The sequence below is a fragment of the Mustela erminea genome, chromosome 17, assembly GCF_009829155.1.
Source record: "Mustela erminea isolate mMusErm1 chromosome 17, mMusErm1.Pri, whole genome shotgun sequence".
NCBI lineage: Eukaryota > Metazoa > Chordata > Mammalia > Carnivora > Mustelidae > Mustela > Mustela erminea.
Genome location: NC_045630.1, coordinates 1,759,598 through 1,783,347, shown reverse-complemented (window position 1 = coordinate 1,783,347; position 23,750 = coordinate 1,759,598). Strand labels below are relative to the sequence as shown.

Genomic DNA, 23,750 nt, shown 5'->3' with positions numbered 1-23,750 from the left:
ATTTAAGCATTAGGAATAAAATAAAATGCTCCCCACACTGTTGGTGTAGTTTTATGGCTTCTAGATCTCTCCTGCCGGGACCGTTGAAAATCTTGTGCGGTCTCACAACTCACAGTCCTTGGGACCCTCCTGGAAGAATGATGGCCCTTGGTGCAACACACTTCTTACGCCCTGCTTGTGTGTCTGTTCCGCAGCAGGGCCGTTGACAATCCAGCAAGCCCTGACTTACTTCGGTGGAGCAGTGGCTTCTACAATAGGCTTGGTGACGTGTGGGACACTCCTGGCTCTGCTAAGAAAGCGCCTCAGACAAAAAGGTAAATAGGAAAGCGTCTTCTCCTTCTTTTCTTCTTTCTTGTGAAGAAGATGCGTGATGTTGGAGGAGCTGGTATGACTGTTGATGTCATCACTACTGGCATTGGGCCCGTCAAACCACAATGTCAGTAGTCCATGTTTGAAAAACATTTTCCCTTAAAGAAAACAAGCCCGGGAGAAGTCATCTCCAGAGCTGACTGCCCGTCACAATCACCTTTGCAAATACAGAGGTCCTCATGTAGGGAGAGCTAGAGGCTGGCCGGGAAATCTGAATTTCTCGAAAGCCCTCCCCTCTGAACTCTGATGAGGCCAGTTGACTCATTGGCATTTGAGGATCTCTGGTCCAGGTAGCCTTCGTTGTCACCAGGACTAACCGGCACGCGCCACGCTCTCCTCCTTTGTCACCCTCTTAGTGACGGTCATTTGTTGGCCCAGGGTGGTAGGTACTTAGTGCTTCTGAGTCAAAATCAAGTGCTTCTGGAGGAAGGGAGAAATGAAGCCAGAGGCGTAAGGAACGGCTGCTCAGTCATGACCTGGTGTGACACACTGGGACATCTGTACGTTCCCATGAAAATGCGTGGCGCTAACACGGGACTGAGGCAGGGATGTGACCCAGTGGAGGGAGACCGTCTGTGAGGGAGATGTGTTTCCCAGGTTGTTCATCAGGGAAGGAGGTCTGGCCTAGGACTACAAGAAGGGAACCGTCTCTTAAGGGTTAAAGCAATCTTTGTCTGTCTGCCCCAAATGTTCAGCCATGAGTTCAGAAACCTCTTTTCGTAGCTAATGTGTCTCTTCATCATTTCTCATGGAAGGGAACTAGGGGCATCTGAGGCGTCAGGAAGGCTCAGCTCAGATGCCCCAGTACAGGTAATGGCCACTTCCGACAGCGATGTCAGAGAACAAAGGATGGGCGCTAGGATGTGCCCAAAGAACTAGGACGGGCACAGAGGAGCATTCAGTAAATACCTACTAATGGCTCCATCAATCTTACCTATAGAAATACCATTTTCAAATGGTAAGGCTGTTGTAGCTGACGGGGTTCTCGCGGAACTGACGACTTGAGAACCATTCTTAACTGCTCCATGGCAGAACCACTTGCTCCGTCGTCTGAAGCTCTCTCCATGCACAGAGTCACATTGCACTGAGGCTAGTTTTCTAAAATTCCTCTCCCGGGAAGGGGTGCGGAGCACAAAGGACAAAGCGTGGTGCTCTGACACTCTGCTTGACAACCAGAGAGCCACAACCAGTCCTTCGGTGGACCATTTGTGTTTAACCAAAACTGGAGGGTTGCAGAAGGGGCTCCTAGTCTCCTAGATCCTACTCTCCATACCCATGTCGGAATCACACGATTCCTGCATTTTCCCCAAGTTCTTTCTTCAGTTTGGGGACATTGCTAGAGAACCCTCCAGTCCATGAAGAGGAAGCAGCAGCTACCCATCCTCCAACATCTTTAATAATGAATAAACTCATTTGTGAGGATGGGGGATTTTTCCTTGACATGTCCCAAGCTGATTTTAGCCTTTTTAAGATCCTGTGGCCAAATAATAATAAAATGCTGCATATACATTCCCTCTAAATTCAAAATACATAGTCATTATCACCTTGAAGGCTCAATAATAATGTAATGAATACACTTGTTCATCTTCATTTGATCTAATATTTTTGAAATTTACTTAGCCATGAGATGATTTTCCCCCTTTATCTATCTATGGGATGATTGACAGGCCTGCTGCCATGTTTAAAGTTTCCACTGTCGGCGTCATTGTTTGGGTTGAGATGGGAGGCCCTGTTCCCCTGTATTACCAGAGAAGGCAGACAGCCCTTGTTATGTTGGTGTGGATTTGTCTGTGTGATTAGCCCCAACAGGTGGCTGGGGGTGTGACATAGGTTGCAGTGATCGGGGGCCTCAAGGATCAGAGTAGTGGGTTTCAAGAACCGATGATCTCAACATCAACAACAACAAAAAATAGCCAAGACGCTGAAGGCAGGAACCGGAGGAAAAAGAAGACATTGTCACTGAATGGGAAGAGAACAAAGAGGAAAAGTCTCTGGGTTACATACTGTCAAGTGTTTAATTTAGGTAGCAGAGGTCCTACCTCTCAGAGAGAGCTTGTTCTCAGTATATGCCTGACGATGGGCCCATCTGAAAATCAGTACACCGACTTTCCCCAGCCCCTCCTACCACCGATGACCTTTCTCCTCCGCCTCCTGGTTTTTTTGTTTCTTTTCAACTGATCATTTGTGTCTTCTTGCTTATTCTAGATGATGGAGAGAGCCCCTTGAACCCTCAAAGGTAAGATAGACCTGTTTCAAGATTGAGTAAATGTGTCTAGTTTGGCTTTTTAATTCACTGTAATATGTCAGAATGATTACACATAATGTCCCCTTTCTGCAACAGAGTTTTTGCCCTGTCCCCTTTACTAATTCTAAAGTAAAATACGCAGATAACATATCTTAACCACACATAGTGTTTTTTAAGATCAGTAAGTGCCCTAATTATAAAGTAAATGAGAAATGAAGGGAAAGTGATGAATAATGGAAATAAAACGCTAGAGCCGAGGCATTATTTGGCCCATTGCTGTGAGCATCTTTGGGTCAACAACCGTAAAGTCCAACAGTTGGGAACCTTGTCTCCGTGGCTCAGACAGCGTCAGAGCTGTTGCCGACACCAGCCTGACTTTTTCAAGTGATGAATGGCTCTGGTAGAGGGTTGGAAAACCTGTCATAATCTTCCTCAATTCACGTGGCAATTGTATTCTAAAAGATGCCAAAAAATATTATTTATATGTAAAGCAATTAAATTCTAGGCTCAGGGGTTATTCACCTACAGGAATATCGAATAGATATTCTAAAATTATGTGGAGTGCTGGATAATTCTTTTGTGCCCTGTGCCTTCTGGAGTATCCAGCGCCCCTGGCCCTTTCCCACTATGTGTGGGCAAAATTCTTGATCCCTATGAAAATTTAAAAAACACCTGTAGGGGGCAGCACTACCATTCTTTGAAAACTGTTGCAGATGATCAAGCCTGGGTATTTTCTAAGGACTCCTTCTCACCAAGAAGAGGCGTAGCAGGTTACTTGGGTACCTAGAGCATCAACGATAACGTTGCGTGGGTGTAAGTGCTGTGCCAATCACCCAGAGCTCCCAAGTGGTATCTCAGAAAGCTCCTGTGCATTTATTTTTGTTTTCCTTTTAAAGCAGAATTCCAGGGTGGGGTGGAACTCCAATGTCTCCGCAGGAAGCATGTGCTGGACTGTGGGCAGGGACCAGAACTGCATAGTGAGTCATTTTTGTATTTCTCTTCCTTAGCCACCTGGGAACATACGGAGTTTTTACAAATGCTGCATTTGACCCAAGTCCTTAAGGTAAGTTACCTCTGAAGATACTTTTGAAGGAAATGGAACAGTAGGGAAAGAGAAAGAATGTTAAACCTTGATGTTTCATGATATAATTAAACTATAGGTTTATAATATAATATATATATAATAAATATAATATAATATATAATAAAAATAGTTCAATTTTAAGTATGTATTAAGCTTTTAAGACTTGAAGGAAATTGTGTTGGCATCTGGGGGATAAGATATGTCACTAGAGTGACAATAGAAAGTTAAGTTTATATGAGGGTTTCCATTTCCTCCAGGCTAGAAATGTTCTAACAAGATATAAGTATTTTTAGGATGTGTGACATTCCCATTAATGGCTGCTTGGAGGTATTAACAACCCCATGGCCTTGCCTGATGGCCAGAAGTCATACTATTAGAAAAATTTTACCATCTTTTTAAAAAGATTTTATTTATTTGACAGAGATCACAAGTAGGCAGAGAGGCAGGCAGAGAGAGAGAGGAGAATGCAGGCTCCCCGCTGAGCAGAGAGCCCGACGCAGGACTCGATCCCAGGACCCTGACATCATGACCTGAGCTGAAAGCAGAGGCTTAACCCACTGAGCCACCTAGGATCCCCTTACCAACTTTTATGGAGTCAATTCCCTCTGTGACTTGCTGGGACAACAAAAATAATCTGACACTTTCTTTCTTCCCAAAAGCTCTGTGAGTAGTGGAGTTTCCTAAGGAAAGTCGCCTGGATGGCAGAATGTCTGGAATCCAGAAAGAGACTACGTGGACCTTTAGGGGACAGATATGCTGAGCGCTCACTGTCTTGCTTACAAGCTTGCTTGCTTTCTTTTAAGGAAAATCGATTTAGTTTAATTACTTCTGTCTCGTTTTCAGAGACTGTCCTGCTGGTCTCCTTACTCAACCTCTACAGGATCCTATTTTTGAACATCAGGCTTCCTGCCAGACTTGACTTCAGCTGTAGCATGTTTGCTGCAGTTTTCTGGAAATACTTATTAAAGAAGGACATGGGGTTTCCTGTAGATTAGTTCTGGATGAGAGCAGAAGGATTGTGCCACAAGCCCAGACTCTCCAGTCACCACTCCTTCCTGCTCCGCCTCTTCCTTAAGCCCCGGAAGCCGGGGCTGGAGATCTGCCGTGGTCTGTGGGTTTTGCTGTCCCTTTCTTGACAGACTCATTAACCAGAGACCGAAGCATCTGGCTTACCAGAAGACCGGACCATGGAAAAATAAAAATGCCTCTTTATTTTCAGACTGGAGGAAGGCGTACGCTACTGGTTGGAAGGCAGCTGGTGTCTGTGACTTGAGGGAATTTCTGTAAGACCTTCTGGGGTCTCCAGTGATTGTTGTTTATGCAGCCCTATTACACTTGTGTTGCAAGACTTCCAGAGAAGCCTCTGGAAGGCAGCAGAGAGACCAGAATCAACGTAGAGACCAGAATCAACATTGTGCCAGAAGACCAAGAATCAACACAGGAAGCCACGTGCCCCCTTCCCTTCACTGGTCACTCTCCCCAAAAGAACCTCAAGACCAAAATTCAAATGTGCAATTAAAAAGATTCTTCCCGAATGCCATGCTCTATTATTTGATGTTTTGTTCAGTGGGATCTGTGTACCTCATTTTGTTTACATCGATATAAAGCACAATTACCGTTGTCCCAAGTACAGATTAACCTTTCAATCAGTCAGCAAATATATACCATATCACTGCCCACCCCACCCCAGAATCAAAGAAGAAACAATCAGAAAATTAGAGAAGCAGAAAAAATCCTCAACACTTGAACATCCTATAAGGAAAAAGAGATGTTATTTATTAAATCACATGTTTTTAGATTGTTGAAAGTTACATAGTAATCTGGAACTGATGTGAAAAGTAGAGAGCCAAACAATACAGTTATCTTGTCTCTGAAATGTGAGGCAATAAAGGTATCATGCACAATGAATGACTCATGGGCCAATATGCAAATAAAATTGTGAAAGAGGGGCGCCTGGGTGGCTCAGTGGGTTAAAGCCTCTGCCTTCGGCTCAGGTCATGATCCCAGGGTCCTGGGATCGAGCCCCGCATCGGGCTGTCCACTCCGCGGAGAGCCTGCTTCCTCCTCTCTCTCTCTCTGCGTACTTCTGATCTCTATCTGTCAAATAAATAAAATCTTTAAAAATAAATAAATAAATAAAATAAAATAAAATTGTGAAAGCGTCTAACTAAAGGTTACAATAATTTTGCAAGAACTTTGGCAGTAAACTTGGGATAGAGGGACATACTGCTTTTTAAAGTTTCTCTCATGTACTGTTGATAACACCTCTGCTTGTCTTAACGCCAATCACTAGGCTGGGTATCATGGGACAGTGGTTACCAGCCCTGTGTCAGAGTCAGAATCTACAATTTGTGGGGCGCCTAGGTGGCTCAGTGGGTTAAAGCGTCTGCCTTCGGCTCAGGTCATGATCCCAGAGTCCTGGGATCGAGCCCCCGCCTCGGGCTCTCTGCTCAGCGGGGAACCTGGTTCCCTTCCTCTCTCTCTGCCTGCCTCTCTGCCTACTTGTGATTGCTGTCAAATAAATAAATAAAATCTTTTTTAAAAAATCTACAATTTGTGAAAGCTACCCAGGGAATTCTGACGGTTGTCAGCTTCTGTGGCTCTCACAGATACAGAAGAGTAAGACACTGTTGAGCTCTTGACCAGTTTATAATCTAGTCGGGAAACAATAGTTACCCACACAAATAGAGGGCATTTGATATTAGTATCATATGTGAATATCGTGGTAGTTCATTAAATGGAAAAGGTCGGTTTGAGTCCAGAATTAAGGAGAGAGATAGGACTCTGAACAGACACTGTTCAGCAATGAGGGAGGGCTGGGTATTCTAAGCGGACAGGGTATATCAGCAAAGGAGCAGACAGGACTGTGCGGAGGAGGAGTGAAGTGTGGAGGAGCCGGACATCATGGAGACCGCATGTGAGGTGCCAGGTTACAATGTAGCAAATCTATTGAGACAAACCGTGTTAGGACAGAAGCTGGGAGCATGCCTGGGTGGCTCAGCCCATAAAGCATCTGTTTACTGCTCAGGTCATGATCCCAGGGTCCTGGGGCTGAGTCCCTTATCAGGCTCCTTGCTCAGCGGGGAGCCTGCTTTTCCCTCTGCTAGTCTCTCACTCTCTCTGGCAAATAAATAAATTTAAAAAAAAATTTTTTTAAGACAAACTTGGAGGAATGCAGATTCAAGGAGTCTCAGTTATAATAATGCTAGGTTTCTCAGGTTTTCTATCAATAGCAAAATAAGATCTGATTTTTTAATTATTATGTTATGGTAGTCACCATACAGTGCATCATTAGTTTTTGACGTAGCGTTCCATGAGTCACTGTTTTTGTGAAACACCCAGTGCTCCGTGCAATACGTGCCCTCCTTAATATCCATCACTGGGCCAGGCCATCCCCCTCCCGCCCCCCCAAAACCCTCAGTTTGTTTCTTGGAGTCCGCAGTCTCTCACGGTTCATCTCCCCTCCGATCCCCCCCACTTCATTTCCCCCTGCCTTTTAATGTCCTCCGTAAATAGGTGAAACCTTATGACAATTGCCTTTCTCCACTTGACTTATTTCACTCAGCATAATTTCCTACAGTTCCGGCCAGGTTGATGGAAAAGTCGGGTGTTCATCCTTTCTGACGGCTGCGTGATATTCCATTGTGTATATAGGGACCACATCTTCTTTATCCATTCGTCCGCTGAAGGGCATCTGGGCTCCTTCCACAGTTTGGCGACCGTGGCCATTGCTGCTATGAACACTGGGGCACAGGTGGCCCTTCTGTTCACGACATCTGTATCTTCGGGGTAAAAACCCAGTAGCGCCATTGCTTAAGGCAGTGTGAAACAGCCAGATCCTCAAGAAACCCAAGGGGCCCTGAGGCAGGAAAACCCCAGTCCCAGTAACACAGGTGTGCTCCACGCTCGGCTGCCCGGAGTCGGAGCCCTCACGTCCCAACAGGTGTCTCTGCAGATTCCCAGCCTCGCGCAGACGGCCGAACTGAGCTCGAAAGACGTCGCGGCCCTGCCCTGCCCACGCCGCGCAGCCAGTAAGTGGGACCGAGTCGGCTCTGCTGCGTCCGCGGCCGAACTGCGCAGGGGTGGGAACCGGCGAGCGGTCCGGGCCCACAGACCCGCTCTGGGCCGCTCGGGCCCGTGTTCTCACGCCCCGGCGTCCTCACCGACATGACGGTGGTTCGGTGCCCCTAACGCGGCGTGACCCGTCCCCCAGATCCCAGGGAAACTGAGGCAGAGGGCGTGGGCTGAGCGTCTGGCAAACGTCAGCTTGCCCCTGGGTGTTCACGGCGGTGGTGAGGGAGGGGCCGCCGCCCTGGGGCGCCCGCAGGTGCCGGCGCGGGCACGGTTCTGCCTGCGCCTCGCGAGTCCGCGGGGCCGGCGGGCTCTGCCCTGTCGCCACCTGCTCCCGCGCGCCGGCTCCGCCCCGAGCCTCGCGTCCCCGGGGCGCCGCGCCCGGCCAAGCCCGCGCCTGGGAGGGCGCTCGCCCGGAGGACCGCCCCGCGGCCGCAGCCCCGGCCCCGCGCCGGCCGACGGCGGGAGGACACCGCCTCCCGCAGCCGCCCGGAGTGCACGCGCGCCCGGCCGCGTCCCGGAGCAGGACAGCCATGGCCCCGCGCGGCCCGCGCCTCGGCGTCCTGGGCGTCCTGGGCGTCCTGGCGGTCCTGGGCGCCTGCTGCGGGGCGGCGGCCGCGCGGCTGCGGCAGTTCTACGTGGCGGCCCAGGGCGTGGACTGGAGCTACCGGCCCGAGACCCCCGGGCCCAGGTGAGGCGCGGGCGGGCTGCGGGGAGGGACGGCGGTCGCGCGCGGGGACGCGCCTCCCGCAGCTCCACCGCTAAAAAAAGAAAACCCAAAAACAAAACAAAGCAGAAAACCCCAACAACTTATTGCTCATTTTTAACCAAAATCGCTATTTTGCTTCTGACCGTAGAGTGCCCCGGAGGCTCCGCGCGGTCGTCTGCGCGCGGCTGGAAGGGTTGGTTGATGGGGGTTTGTTGCTGGGGTCGTGGGCGTCATCAGCGCGTTGGTTCGGAAGCTCCAGGCACGACCCCCTCGCGAGCCCACCCCCTGCAGAGCCCCTTCCCGGGTCCGAGGCGCCCGGGACTTTACGGACCCCCGGGCCGGAGCAGTCACCGGGTCCCCGCAGCCTCCGACAGCTGGAGACGCGCGCACCGTCCGCGGTCGAGTGGGCTGTTCAGTGGCACTGGCCGAGCAGCCGTGGTTTCCGATTCTTGGGCTTTCCAGCGCCCACCCGGCCGCAGACATGCCGAGTTTTGGGTTTTTCACCTTTTCTTCCACTCCGTGGGACTCTTCGCTTTTGTCACGTTCTTAGCCCCTGGGATCCGGTCTGCCCTGGCCAGTGTGGAAGGTCGCCGTGTAAGGAAACGGTGGCTTAAGTAACAAAACTCTATTTCTGAACTACAAATTGTTTTTCCTAATTGAAAGGCTAAAAACAAGACTTCCCAGAAATTAAACAAATTGTAGGACCGACTCACTATTTCCATTTGGTTATATTTTTATATTTTTTATTAGTAAACCTCTCAGTGTGACTCAGTTTTTTTTTTTTTTTTTTTTTTAACTAAACATCACCATTTAAATGATTGTGAAAGACAAGTTCCTCTTTTAGGATTACAAAACCAAAGCAATCTCCTAAGAAATAATGTAATATTTTAAGAGTCTGGTAGAGCATAACATGAAACCCCTTAAAGAATTACTTTGTAACTGTGTTCTTTTGGACAGTATTACATATTACCTGGGTCTTGTAACAATAAGAAATCTTTAAAACAATTTTTTTAAAGATTTATTTATTTATTGGAGACAGAGAGAGAGAGATAGAGAACACAGCAGGGGGAGCAGCAGCAGGAGACAGAGAAGCAGGTTCTCCCCTGAGTAGGGAGCTGATGTGAGACTCAATCCCAGGACCCTGGGGTCATACGTGACCTGAGCTGAAGGCAGACACTTAACCCACTGAGCCACTAAGTTGCCCCCAAGAAATCCTTTAAAAAAAAAAATCATTTTTAGGGCGCCTGGGTGGCTCAGTGGGTTAAAGCCTCTGCCTTCGGCTTGGGTCATGATCCCAGAGTCCTGGGATCAAGCCCGGCATCAGGCTCTCTGCTTTGCAGGGAACCTGTTTCCTCCTCTCTCTCTGCCTGCCTCTCTGCCTACTTATGATCTCTGTCAAATAAATAAATAAAATATTTTTAAAAATCATTTTAAATATTGTCTTTTGAGTTGATGATCTAGATCATACCCATACCCTTACAGAACTGCCAAAACCCCAAAGAAAATCATAGGCTTTCCAACATTAATTTCTCTTGCTCATGGCCAGACATTATCATGCTGGCTATCTTTGCTGGGATACTCCGTGCTTATGCTTGGGAGTTTGTCCTTTCTTCTGTAGTTAGCTCTGAAAAATAACAAGCAGAATATTGGAAGCAGAACCACATAGAGAAAAAGCCTGACTTATACAGGAGCACTCCAAAGGGAACCATGACTGTTGATCTGATCCCCTCGATCTATGGTTGAGTTTCCAGAATTCTGGTAAGAGTCATACTTCTGGTGTCAATTTTTGAGCCAAAACCATACAGTGACAACCTAGACCAAGTGTCAAGATTTTTGAACTTCGAATCATGTCATTTTCCCCTGGTACTTTCTCATGAAAAAATCTAACCTGTACATCCAGCTGCTTAAACTAAGAACTTGTACTAAGTGTCCCACACCTACAGCGGAATGATCCTTTCCGTAAGGAGATCAACATAACCACCTGTTTTTTTGCCAAAGTGAATTTCAGCACAAAGCAAAGATCTTTCCTCTTACTTCATCTAATATTAGCAGGAGAATACTTTTAGAGGTGGGATATATCTATTATTCTTGTCTGAAGTCTTAAGTAAATGTTTTTGGAAACTTCCCTAAGGAAACTTGTTCAGTCACTTACAGGTATGGGGTAACAGATATTGAAGTAAAAACATATATATTGGGCTGCCTGGGTGGCTCAGTGGGTTAAAGCCTCTGCCTTCGGCTCAGTTCGTGATCTCAGGGTCCTGGGATCCAGCCCCACATCGGGCTCTCTGCTCAGCGGGGAACCTGCTTCCCCCTATCTCTCTGCCTGCCTCTCTGCCTACTTGTGACCTTTGTCAAATAAATAAAATCATATATATATATTTTTTTTTCTTTTTCCTCTAGAGTTCAAGAGTCCCACTCTTACTGCCTCCCTTTCTGTGAATTCTTTACCATGAATACAATGGTTTTACCTCTTTGAGTCTTGGCTTTGCCATTTATCCATTGTTTCTCCTCTGGACAAGAGACTTACATTTCCCAAGACTTGCCTTTTTCATTTGGTTTGTTTGTTTTTAGTAGGAGTGCCCAGGGCTTTAACTCCATTAGTCATCTCCAACTTCTCAACTAGAAATAGGGTTCACCAAAACAATGGTTCTTTATAATGTTCTCCAGTAATTTAAATCTGCATATGACTCATCATTAAAAAAATAGCCCATGTAGTTATTCATAAAGGATTTGGTTATATTTTTAGTCATTAAAATCTAAGCATAAAGTTTGGGTTCACACAATGATCTTAGGTTCTTTTCTTAGAAAATGGATTCTGAGTAAGGATTAGTTAAGGCAGACTAAGTTGGGATAGAATGGTTGCCACAACAAAATATTCCTAAAGAGATCAATAATTATTTTATTAACACCATGTATTATTCATATTTTCAAAACCTTGAGTTTCTGAAATGCAATTAAAATACTGTTTTTCCTACTGCGTATCTGAGGACATGAGAAAACCATTTGTTTGGTGATGTGAGATGTAGATGTATATGGCTCTCAAATTAATTTCTGTATTTGATTTCTAGTTCGAATCCTTTCTTTAAGAAAATTGTCTACAGAGAGTATGAACCATATTTTCTGAAAGAAAAACCACGATCCAAAACTTCAGGTAAGCTGGAAGTACACTCTTCAGTTTTAAAGATGAATCTCTATGAAAATTTGCTATCCCTGGTTATCTAAAGTATCTGTTTGGTGACATTTTTTAGAAATGAGTGCTTTTGTTATTTTTAAGCAGTCCGGGCTGTCTAAGTTGTGGGGATAAGTGAAAAATGAAGATGTGGAGCCCGGAATTCACATTTTTGAGAATTTCAAAACAGTGGCAGCAAAGCATGAAGCCAGAGGGCCCTTCTTGCCTGAGGGGCCGTGCTCACGAAGCTGGCTGTTTTTAACACTGATCAGAAAGCTAAACAAAACGTTTAAAAGTTTGAATTTTATTCACTTGTTGAACAAAGTACTCTTGAGCACTGGCTACAGGCTGGGCATTGAAGAGGCACTACAGACGCCCCAGTTGACAAGGCAGAACCACATCCTGCCTTCCTGGAGCTGACGGTCTAGTTCATGGAGCGCAGCGGAACCCTGGCAAGTGATGTCGCTTCCGGCTGGCTCCCTACACTCATTCAGAGGAACCATACATGGCTGGTTCTCTTGCATCTGTTTTTCCCATCTCTTCTCCTTTTTTTTTTTTTGTTTTTTTTTTTTTTTTAAAGATTTTATTTATTCACTTGACAGAGAGAGAGGGGGTGGGAACACAAGCAGGGGGAGTGGGAGAGGGAGAAGCAGGCTCCCCGCGGAGCAGGGAGCCCGACGCTGGACTCAAACCCAGGACCCTGGGATCATGACCTGAGCCGAAGGTGGACGCTCAGTGACTGAGCCACCCAGGCGCCCCTCTTCCCCTGTTTTATTTAGTGTGAGGTATACAACAGCTGTTGTTTTCAAAGAACAATCTCTTCTTTTTCCTCATCTTTTCTTTTTTTTTTTTTTTTTTTCCCTGAAGTCTGTGTTTGTTTATTTGAGGAACAGAGAGAGCATGAGCGGGAGAGGACGAGGGAAGAGAGCAGAGGAAGCAGGAGGCGCAGACCCCCGGCTGCACCCAAAGCCTCCTTGAGCCTGATATGGGGCTCAATGTGGGGCTTGATCCCAGGACCCTGAGATCATGACTGAACTCAGGTCAGACCCTTACCGGATGGATCCGCCCCAATACCCCTTTCCTGATCTCCCCTTTAATCAAAGAAAGTGGGTTGAATGGGTTTTTGGGTTCTTGAGTATGATACCATATTTCCCAGGAATGGTAGAGGCCATAAAGAGAGAACTTCCTCCCTTGGGTCGCCTGGTCAGTAATCCACTCGTCCTTCCGCACGAACCAAGTGAAGACTGGTCAGCTTTCCTGGACTCGTCCTTCTACCTCTCTGTGCAAACTGTTTAGTTCTGCTTCCTCTGATCTCCCTTTGTCCTCAGTCTTCCTTGGCTAGGACCTTCCCTTCAGCCAAAACTCAACAACAGTGAAACAAAACACAACTATGTTCCTAGAACAAAATCTCCCCTCGACTGCCTGCCTTTCCTTCAGGGCCATTTCCCCACAGGAGCCCTCCGCTCCTTTCTCTGTAATACTGTTTCCTCCCTGACCCTCTCTAACATAAGTCCGCTCAAATGACTCTCAGAAAATAGCACCCATGGCTCTGAGATGCCAGAACCAATGGCTTCTTTCCAGTTCTTTTCCCACTCGACGTTAGGAGGATGCTTAGTGACCCCCCTTGAAGCTGTTCCCTGCTTTCCCCAGCGCCACTTCCCTTGGTGAATGGAGGTGAAGGAGGAACTTAGAGAAAACGGTTCCCCGAAACTTGGCTCCTCATGTGAGGAGAGACGGGGAGGTTCTGGAAGGGAAGGAGGGGCTTCAGTATATTTTGGACTTTTACAAACAAGAATACAGTGACTTGACGTATCCAGTAGAAAAGGGGAGGGTAATCACATCGGAGGGAGAGTCCTGGCCGCAGCCAGACTCAAGAAGTAGGACATGATGCGATGCAAGAGTTGGAGGGACTCAGCTTGAGGAAGAAGAGGGGTCCCCTTCAGGGAGGACGGCAAGGCAACAGACAGTAAGGTCACCACGAAAACCCAGTTGGTCATTGTGGGCGGGAAGTTGAAGGATCTCCTGTCCTCTGTCAGAGTCTCTTCGTGCTCAGAGCTCTGGTCCCAAGCTTAGTACGGACAGCAGATGCTGAAGAAATATTTAACTAAATTAAACTGTAGTTGTGCAAAGGGAAAACAAGCTGGGAAACACTCTCACTAGGCCTGGAAAAAAGAGGTGTTTGGAGTCTTTGGAGTCTTTCCTGTGTGGCTTTTGCCAAGTTAACGGAATTTGAATGTCTGGGCCATGTAAGCCACTGTGCCGAGAACTGTGTTAGAAAGGCCAGGGCCAGGTTGGGGACTATCTTCTGGGCAGGAGAGAGTCATTGATAGCTTTTGGAGAGGAGAGTACGTGATCAGAACCCTTTGAGCGGGGGCGCCTGGGTGGTTCAGTAGGTGAAGCGGCCGCCGCCCTCTCAGGTCATGGTCCCGGGGTCCTGGGATCCCCCTGCTGAGCAGGGAGCCTGCTTCGCCCTCTCCCTCTGCCTGCTGCTCCCCAGGCTTATGCTCTCTACCAAATAAATTAGTAAAATCTTTTAAAAAAAATCCTTTGAGATTATTAGCTTTTGTAGAAATTTCCTGATTCAACCTCATTAATTAGAAGTAGACCTTGATCATTAATTTACGTTTAAACCCTGTGCACTTAAAACTTCACCTCTCTACCGACCCCTGTGTATCTCATATCACATTTGTTTTCCATGAACTCTGAGGCATTTTAACACCATTTTAAAGCAGCTTCTTCCTGAACTCCTAAAGTTACTTAACTATGAATCCTTGAAAGGCAAGGGTAGTATTTTGTTCATCTTGATGTCTGTCTGTAGCTGATGCAGCGCAGCAAGTCCGGGGTGAACCCTGTGAAGCTCCGGGTTCAGACACGGCCATCGACTCTGTGACCTGCCCCAATCCCAGCCTGGTTCTGGGTCACTGGCACCTTTCCCCGTTTCCGGCTCTTGGCGGGTGTGATTCCAGCTGAGCCTTGCGCGAATGAGTCAAGTGACACTTCTACAGCCTGAGCCCAGAAGTTACTGTAATTGTGGGTGGGGGTGAGGCCGTAGGACTGGGAGTCCGGAGGGGTCCCTGCATCGAGGTTTGCAGCCATGTGGACAAGTGCAGGGACTGGGCTCATTTTCGGGAATCCAGGCTGGGGCTTTGAAATGGCGAGTGTCAACTCTGAGTGTTTTCAAGGAAGGGTATGAAACATCTGCCCCTGAAGGGGTTCTGAACTAGTACAACACTGGGCTTCCCTGTTTTCTGTAACTCAGATGCACCCGAGCGCAGGGGATAGGATTAGCTGACTTTATGTTGTCCTTTTCAACTCCAAAGCCGCATGAAACTGGGTACACGCTGTGCTACCTTCCTGGGACAGCAAGGTAGGCAGCCCCTTCCCCCACGTCACTGCTGGGACCCAGGCCATCGGGCTGACGGAGGAGCTAACCAGCAGCTCAGGCAACACTCATGTGTTTGTCCACATGAGGGAAGGTATTTGGTTTGCATTTATGAAAACATCCCTTTGTTTTGCCTTAATTCCAAGGAAGCAGAAAGGGAGGCAAATAAATACTCCAGACCATTCATTGCAGCAAGAGGTCTTATTAGGTTAAATAACTGAGGAGACTTATCCCAGGCACGGGCATTTGTAGCCACGCAATGCCAGCAAACAAATCACCCAAGCAAGGTGCCATGGCAACAAATGCAGTGCATGCTGTGACCACGTGGCCAGCATCTTTTGGGCTCCTGGGCATCCCTGGCAGGTCGGAAGAGCCAGTGGGGGCTTCCATCAGGAGCTAGGACTGAGGGTAGCAGCCAGAAGAGAGAGCGAGCTCAGCTAGTCCTGCCGGTTGTGGTCAGGAGTCACAAATGGTGTAGACATTGGAACTATTTCAGGAGAGGGGGCGGTCTGAACCTGCTCTGTGCAAGGTGGTAGAGAAAGCTTTGGTTCAAGAGTCCAGAGCCCTGAGTTCTAACCCCAGGGGCACCACCCAATGATTGACTGACCTTGAGCAAGCCATCCACCCACCCCCACATCCCAGGCTTTGTAAGTATCTCTAAATTGAAGATTGAACAGTGTGACCTCCACAGTCCTGTGCAGAGCGAACACAGAAGCAAACAACACGCTCCAGGCACAAGATCAGCATAAACTCCAGCAGTGAAGAGTTTGCTGAAAGCAGTAAGAAAACTGCAGGTAGAAAGATAGAAGTAGGGAAAGGGGGTTCAGTCTCAGAGATACTGTTTCCCCCATTGCCAATAGGTAACATATTGCCGCAAACTTCATAGCTCAGAACAATACAAATTTATTATCTTGCAGTTCTTGAGGTCAGAAGTCCAAAATAAGTTTCATTGGGTTAAAATCAAGGCGTTGGCAGAGCTCTCCCCCCTGGGGGACAGTCCTCTCCTTGCCTTTTCCCGTTCCTGGAGGCAGGCTGCACGTGCGAGTTTGTGGCCCCTTCCTCCGGTTCAGATCCGGCAGGGCTGTGAGCTCAGCTTTGCCTGCATCCTGTTTATAAGGATGCTGGATGACATTTCCCTTGGGATAATAATCTCGGAAACTCTACCATTTCAAACTTCTTTTAGTCACACCTGCAGAGCCCCATTGGCCACCCCGCGTAGCGTATTCGCAGGTCCCAGGAGTAAAGATGCGGACATCTCTGCTGGGCCGTTATTCTGCCTACCATATCTAGCGAACAAAACCTCCCACAGTGTCCTCATGTCAGAGGAGGTTACCCTCCTGCCCCCGCTCCCCAGCAAGAACATCACCAGCCATCCACAGCAACTTGGTCTCCCCCACCCTCCACCCATATGCCATCCGTCAAGCCCTGACGTTTCATCTTCTAATAGCCCTCGAGCATGTTCTCATCATCACCTTACACTATGTCACCACATCACCCGCCTGGAGCCCTCTGTTCTCTCAGCATCCACTCTGAGTTCTCCCCAGCTCATCCTCCACCAGTGCCCCCAGAGATTTAAAACCCCAAATCTGGTCCATGTCTCACCCCTGCTTAAAACTCTGGATTGGCTTCCAGATACACTTAGAGGCAAAACTCAAAAATGCGGAAGGCTCTACATGATGGGGCTTCTGATCGTGCCTTCAGCCTCACGTTCTGCCTCTCTCTCTTACCTGTTGAACTTTACCTTCACTGTGGCCATCTGTCAGTTTTTGAATAGGCCAAGTTTTCTGGTGCCACGGGCCCTTTGCACATGCTCATCCCACTCCTTGAAATGTCCCTGCCCATGCCTTTGCCTCTTGGCCTTTGGACTTCAGTTGAAGCATTGCTTCCTCAAGGAAGCATGTCCAACCCCGAGCTCCTCCCTTTCTCCAAGATTGGACACGATCCCTCTGTCAAATGCTCTTCAGTGTAAGCTGTGCTTTTGTGTGATGGTTTGTTAAAATCTGTCCTTCCTACTTTTTTGCAAGCTCTGCGAAGGCCTCTATTTTAGTCACCACTACAGTTCTGTAAGTGGGGGCCCGATTAACGTGACCATCAGCCCTGCAAACAAATGCTGGTTGAACTCCATGACTGCTGCCCCTTTCTCCTCAAGCTCCCGCGGTCTCTGCTGGGGAGAAGCAAACCACACAGGGTCTACAGGTGGCTGGGAAGTGAGAGCAGTCGACTTTTCAAACATTTAATTTTGGGAAATTCTCATTTATGATTCTGCCGAAGCCCGACTCAAATATCACCTCCTCCCATAACCCCTCAGACAGAACTGGCCCTTCATCCTCTCTGCATCTGTAGCACTTTGCCCACATCTCAGCGGTGGCTCCTACCGTACGTTTGCCCCCAGACGAGCTTGCGAGCTCTTCGAGGACAGGGACAGGGTCTTATTTATCCTCGTGGCTGCAGGACTCAGCACACTTGTCATGTAGGACTTGAGACGTCACTCTTGATATCTGCCCGTCTCACCTGTCATCCCACGGTGTCCCACACTGAAGTAACTGGTCACGTTGTTTACCCCATTGCTCAGATAAAACACCGCAGGGTCACCCTTGGCTTCCTTCTCTCAGAGGCCACGTCAGCCAACCAGCAAATCCAGCCGGCTCTGCCTTCAGAATCTGGAACCAGCGTCTTCCCCCCACCTAACGCCACGCGTGTGGCTTCTCTGTGTCACCTGCTGCCATTTCCGGGCCCATCACTGCACACTGTTCTCCACACTACAGCTGGGAGGTCCTTTTTTTCCCTCCAGAACGAACTTTTAAAACCATGTCTGTCTGCGGCACAAAGCCCCAGCAATTTTCCATTTCGTTCAGAAGATAATCCAAATTCCTTACCAAAGCCCAAGAAGCCCCACGTGACCCGCCCCTCCCTCATCTGCTCGCGCGCCACCTGCACTCTTCCTTTCTGTTCTTTGGACGCATCACTCCTGCCTCAGGGACTCTGAACTCACCTCAGGACCAGCGTACCCTGTGGCTTTCCCCCATCCTCACTTTATTGAGGTCTCTGAGATTCCCCCCTCAGGGAGATCTAATGGAGCCAGTCATCTTCCCTCAAATCACCCTGCACAACCATTCTTCTCTTGGCCAAAGACAGTAATCTGCAAGGAATGACAGGGGTCAGGATGGGGTAGACATGATCAGAACTATTCCTTCTCTCTTGACTTGTTTTGAGCCCACGCCAAACATTTCTACCTTCTTGTCCTGTCCTGACTGCGTGCAATGTCGAGACAAAGGGCCGGCAAACCCTTCTAGATCAAAGACAAGCAGGCCAGCCTCGGGGCCAGGGGAGTGACAGCCATCTCTCATGCGGGTCTGTGTCTCTCCGTGCTTAGCAGCTCTGTCTTTGGTATTCCTGAATGCAAATAGATTATAAATCCTTGTTTCTATAGGACTTCTTGGGCCTACCTTGTATGCTGAAGTTGGAGACACCATGAAAGTTCACTTTAAGAATAAGGCAGACAAGCCCGTAAGCATCCATCCTCAAGGAATTAAATACAGTAAATTCTCAGAAGGTAAGAGTAATTTAATATTCCTCTGGCAGTGGAAAACTTACAACTCTAACACCGGTGTCAGACATTTAAAACCAGATTGTTAACCACATGTTAGAGAAATCTCCTTTCCTTCAAGGGGTGACTATGAAAGTTGTTGCCTTTGTAAGTCTCAGGGAGGAAAAGGCACAAAATCCGGAGTCGTCTGGACCTCAGGTGTTTACTAGGTTCTTGCTCTTTAACAGCTGGATGGGAAAATTGCCTAATCTTTCTGAATTCCAACATATGCACATGTAAATGAGAACAGTAATACATGCGCATTTCAAAGTGGGTTAAAGCAGGGGGCGTCCACAGACTTCTCTGTGGGAAGCCAGGTCCTAAGTATGTTGGTTTTGGGATATCTCTTGTAACTGCTCAACTCTACCTTTCAACACAAACACCATCACAAACAATGTGCAAGTGAATGAGTGTGACTGTGTCCCAATAAATCTTTATTTACAAAAACAGACAGCTGGCTGGATGTAGCCCAAGAACCGTAGTTTGAAACAGTGGCATTGGACTAATGTGGCACGGGTGGCCTGACACAGAAAGTGCGCTACATAAGTGGTATTTGGTGGTTGTGGTGGTGGTGGCGGTAGAAGTCTTAACACAATTTTAGATGAAGTGAAATGGTTAAGAACTTGCGCTTTGAAGGCAGACATACGTTGCCATTCCAGATGCATCACCTCTGGTTCTATGAGCGTAACCTCTCTGAGCTTCAGTCCTTTCGTGTATAAAATGTGAAGAGTTACACCCACCCCATAAGATTGCTTTGAGGATTAAAATGAGACTGTTCAGGTAGTGTCTGAAATAGGATTCCTGGAACATGGGAAGCCCTCAGTAAATCACGGTCATGACTATGGCAACGGCAGCAAAGGTCACAAAGACGAAGGTGGTAGAAGTGACCACATCAGCCACGGGACAGTAAGTACTGTTGACAACCTTGCTCTGATTATTTCTATCACGATAATTCAGACCACAACAAGCGCAGCGGACTTCTCTTAGGAGCTGATATCAGAAAATTGTAACCATATTGTACTAGGTATTAGTATAATAACACTTAAATAACTTCAGTCCTTTCATAACTCACAAATTTTCTTTCTCCCATATGTTCCAGCCGTCATACCTTTGAAGGGGGGCAATTGAGTAGGAAAGTGGTTTACAGCGCAGGTTCTGGAAGTAGACTGCTTGGTGCAAATCTTGGCTTACACTTATTAGCTGTGTGACTTTTGAGAAGTTGCCCAACCTCTCTGTGCCTCATCTCTCTCTCGTCTGTAAAATGAGACTAAGAATCATACTACCCCATATAGGTTTGTTGTCATGAAATCTCTGGATAAGGCCTAGCATATAATGAACACTTGACAGATATTAGATGTGATAGTGAGGTTGATTTTTCAGTTAAAAGGTATTCAAATTATGTTACATCTCAATTAAAATTTTTAAGTGTGTTCAGATAATTTCCTACTTATCTGGTAATTTGTGGATTACACAGTGTGTTTTACATTTATTATTTCTTGTGTAAATTAGTCGTTGAACTCATTCCAACTAACACATAAAGGACTGATAATAGGTTAATGAACTACCCTTCCCTGGAGTATTTGCATCAGCCCTTAATCTTTGGCTTGAGGAAGAGCAATGAGCATTAACTGAAACATCAGACATCTTTAAGGGCCAATTTGGCAAGACTCTGAATGAGGCAGAATGTGCAAGAGACTGTCCTATATTCCTAAAATCATACAGTGGCATAACAAACAACCATTTAACCTACTTATGAGGCTTCCGGGCAACTACATCGAGAATTCAGCAATGTCATGCTGGAGGGAGGAACCCCCAAATGTCCCATCCAGGTTCCATTTCAAATGTGGGAGGAGGTAAGGTTCATGGACTTTGTATTCTAGCTGGGCTGTTTGCATAGGGAGCAGACCTTGCAACATTATGCCCCTTTCTTTACTGTTTATTTGTTCCTGCACTCCCCCCAGCCAGTTGTCTATGAGCAACTGTTTAAGATGCTCCCGCCACTTCCACTGGTCACCTCATTATTGCCCCTAGTTGCCTAAATCCGAGAAAGGTAAATACAGATTGGTGGGGAAAGTGAAATTTTTATTTTGGAAACGAGAGGCAAACTCTCTCTATTTAAGATTGAGTGCCTTGTGTGGAAAAAGACAAGGCTTCTGTTCATTTTATTGTGCCCTCTGCTTTAAAATAAAACATCTTCTTCTTGCCTGACACTCACCCTGGCCCACAGCCGTCCTCCAGGGCTTGAACTATCTGGGGCAGTGTGGGAAATCAATTAAGCACACACTGGGCCAGTGAGAGCCCAGACTCCTTTTTTGCAGATGTAGAAGTGGATGGTGGGAGATTGAGACAATATAATAGGCCTAGGGACGCGTGGGTGGCTCAGTTGGTTGGACGACTACCTTCGGCTCAGGTCATGATCCTGGAGTCCCGGGATCGAGTCCCGCATCAGGCTCCCAGCTCCATGGGGAGTCTGCTTCTCTCTCTGACCTTCTCCTCACTCATGCTCTCTCTCACTGTCTCTCTCTCAAGTAAATAAATAAAACTTTAATATATATATATATATATATATATATATAATAGGCCTAAGGCAGGACTCAGTCCTTGCCCCTGGGGCTACTTGATCTGACGAGTCAATGATCCAACCTTGACCACAATCCTACTTTTCTGGGAATTAATCCTTGAGCTCCAGCAAGCATTTGGAGACCTATTTTCATCAGTTAGAAGGAAAGGACAGCCTTGGAAAGAATGCTGGCTTCAGAGCCAGAATGACCTGGCTTTAAATTTGGGCAATTTGGGGCAACCTTCTTTACCACTAACCTTTAGTTTTACATCTGTGACACGGGCATAGCGATTCCTCCCATCGAAGGTTATGGCCGGGACCAGTCATAATATGTGTCAAGTTCTGGGCCCATGGTTGATGTATGACGATGTTACCTGTTGTTGGTTATTTTGTGGCTCGTCGTTGTGACTGCATTAAGATGTTTTCAGTCGCTTAGATTAAAGGAAGTCCCTGGCCTTGGATAGTCCTCATCATTTTACTTGTACTTGAATGAAATAAAACTCTCTCTTAGAATTGAGATGTCAGAATGAACTAAAATTGAACAGAAAACCTCAGTTATCCAGAGCACAGAGGAATGAATCATTTTGAATTATTATATTTTCCAGATAGTTTGGAATTTACTTCTTAAATGTCTAAGATTTTTTTTAAACACTTTGGATATATGTTATATTTCCCAGACTCTTTAAAACACAAGATGAGAAGTAAAACTCCAATCTCTTTCTAAGCCATTATTTCTAATCTACCATGAGATTATACAGACACCCACGGATATTAGAATTATGTACAAAGTAGGCAGACTTGAAACAGACTTGAAAATTATTGTCTATGGTATTGTCTATCGGTAAAGACCCTGAGCTTTCATTCGTGGGTGTTGTTTCTTAATACCTATTTTGGTTGGCCAGAAGTCGTGTTGCCTTTTGAATTCTTGGCTATGCTTTAGTCTCCCATCCAAGTACTAACCAGGCCCAACCCTGCTTAGCTTCTGAGATCAGACGAGATCGGGCGCGTTCAGGGTGGTATGGCCGTAGACTTGGCTATGCTTTAGTTCGTTGATGGTTGGAAATCTGAGTTCTGGCCAGGGAAGACAGTACTCCGAGTGAAAGTCTCTTGCTGGCCATGCATCCATAAATTGGCAGCGCCTGATACAAAAGCAAGGTTGTCGCTCAGTGTCGCCACACCACTCGCACTTGCACCACTCCCCAGGCATGACTGGGAGACACCTCACTAGTACTTAGGGCAAGGACGAGTAACCCATTTGATGGGTTGGACAAATCACGATTTGCAAAAAATGCTCACAAGAACATTTCCTTTAGGCATGTGTTTAATAGGAATATATTCTGAAACCAGGAAATAAAGTATATGCAGCTATACCTGATCACTTAAAAACTTTCTATCACTAAGAGCCTAAATTTGAGGCTAAAATTTCAGAAACTAACTTGAACACACGGAACTGTTTCTAATATGCACCGTTGAGCAACTTTTGTTCTTCAGTAAGATTTCTGTAGCTGTTTTGGTCAATTAACTTTAAAAGTTTGCTTCAGAGTGAATCTTAATAGTATTTGTTTATTGCTTTATGTAGTCACTTAAATGTGTGAGTTGCATTATGAGTATTTCATCACAAAATTAGTTTTATAATATTCAGCTGTCTGCTAGTGAGCCAACTCTGAATAGAAATGATAGATAGACAGACAGATAGATGAGATGCATTTTCCATCAGATATTTTTTTACATTTGGTGTTGCCAAATTCTCCATATGAAAACTTAGTCTTTTGGATTTGTCCAAAACATTCCAATCTTATGTGGGCAGTGGTGTTTCACTTTTCATCTGAATATTTTGGCATTTCTTTGAGTATATGATAAATACCCAAAACAAACTGTAGTGGCTGATATAATAATTCTCGTAAGTGTCAGAAATGTGAACGCCCCTTCAAGAGAGACTTGCACTCCCCATGCCGTTCAATCCATTTCCTTAGAAAACATCGGCATTCTACTTTGCCCGTTAACTAAATTACAGATTCTGAAAGAAGGCTCCTAGTCTTTGAATGTACACTGAAGCACGCCCTACGTTAATTAAATGGTGAGGAAAAGGGTTGTTTAAAAAAAAAAAAAAAAATGAGTAACAAGGGAGGATCTCAAGAACGAGCAGCCTAGTGGGTAACCGAAGTGGGTCTTTATGTAACTTTACTTTCCCAAAGCTTATACCTAGCATTTCACATTTAAAAAAAAAATACTGAGAACCTTTTGGCTAATAATTGGTTTATCATGATCAGTAAACAAATTGCAACACTGACTATGGGCAGAGCAGGCAGTGAACAAACTTGAGTAAATATAAAATGAACGGTTACCCTTGGTGTGAAGAATTCATTCTCGCACAAAGCTGAACAGGGACTTCTTGTGCTCTAGCACAGTAGTCTTTCCTGGCTGTTTCTCCTCTCTTCAGTTAAGAGCTTAAACTTTTATTTCGATTACAAAGTCAAAGTCAGATTCACCAAAAATGCGTTTCATAAATGCTTCCTTTAAGTAGCTGCTTGTATTTCATGCTTCATATTACCTAGGTTGTGAAATCAAAGCTACC

The 23,750-nt window shown here is 46.4% G+C and overlaps 2 protein-coding genes across 11 annotated transcripts in view; both read left to right on the top strand.

The window, feature by feature from the left end:
* The window catches only part of SELP (selectin P), a 43,363-nt gene extending 38,130 nt beyond the window's left edge, over positions 1-5,233 (top strand). For 8 of the 9 annotated variants that reach the window (XM_032318261.1, XM_032318257.1, XM_032318263.1 and 5 more), the window contains 4 exons: positions 195-314; positions 2,575-2,605; positions 3,622-3,677; positions 4,542-5,233. In XM_032318261.1, the coding sequence (XP_032174152.1) occupies positions 195-314; positions 2,575-2,605; positions 3,622-3,676 (206 nt within the window). In that variant the 3' untranslated portion in view covers position 3,677; positions 4,542-5,233. The remainder of the gene's footprint in view (positions 1-194; positions 315-2,574; positions 2,606-3,621; positions 3,678-4,541) is intronic. The other variant, XM_032318259.1, reaches the window with a different exon arrangement.
* A 2,962-nt stretch (positions 5,234-8,195) lies between these two features.
* Positions 8,196-23,750, top strand: part of F5 (coagulation factor V) — a 67,915-nt gene continuing 52,360 nt past the window's right edge. The window contains exons 1-3 of one of the 2 annotated variants that reach the window (XR_004279979.1): positions 8,196-8,460; positions 11,547-11,629; positions 18,460-18,582. Coding sequence is in view for 1 of the 2 variants with exons in the window: in XM_032317457.1 (XP_032173348.1) it covers positions 8,303-8,460; positions 11,547-11,629; positions 18,460-18,582 (364 nt within the window). In the remaining variant the exon portion in view is untranslated. The remainder of the gene's footprint in view (positions 8,461-11,546; positions 11,630-18,459; positions 18,583-23,750) is intronic. The other variant, XM_032317457.1, reaches the window with a different exon arrangement.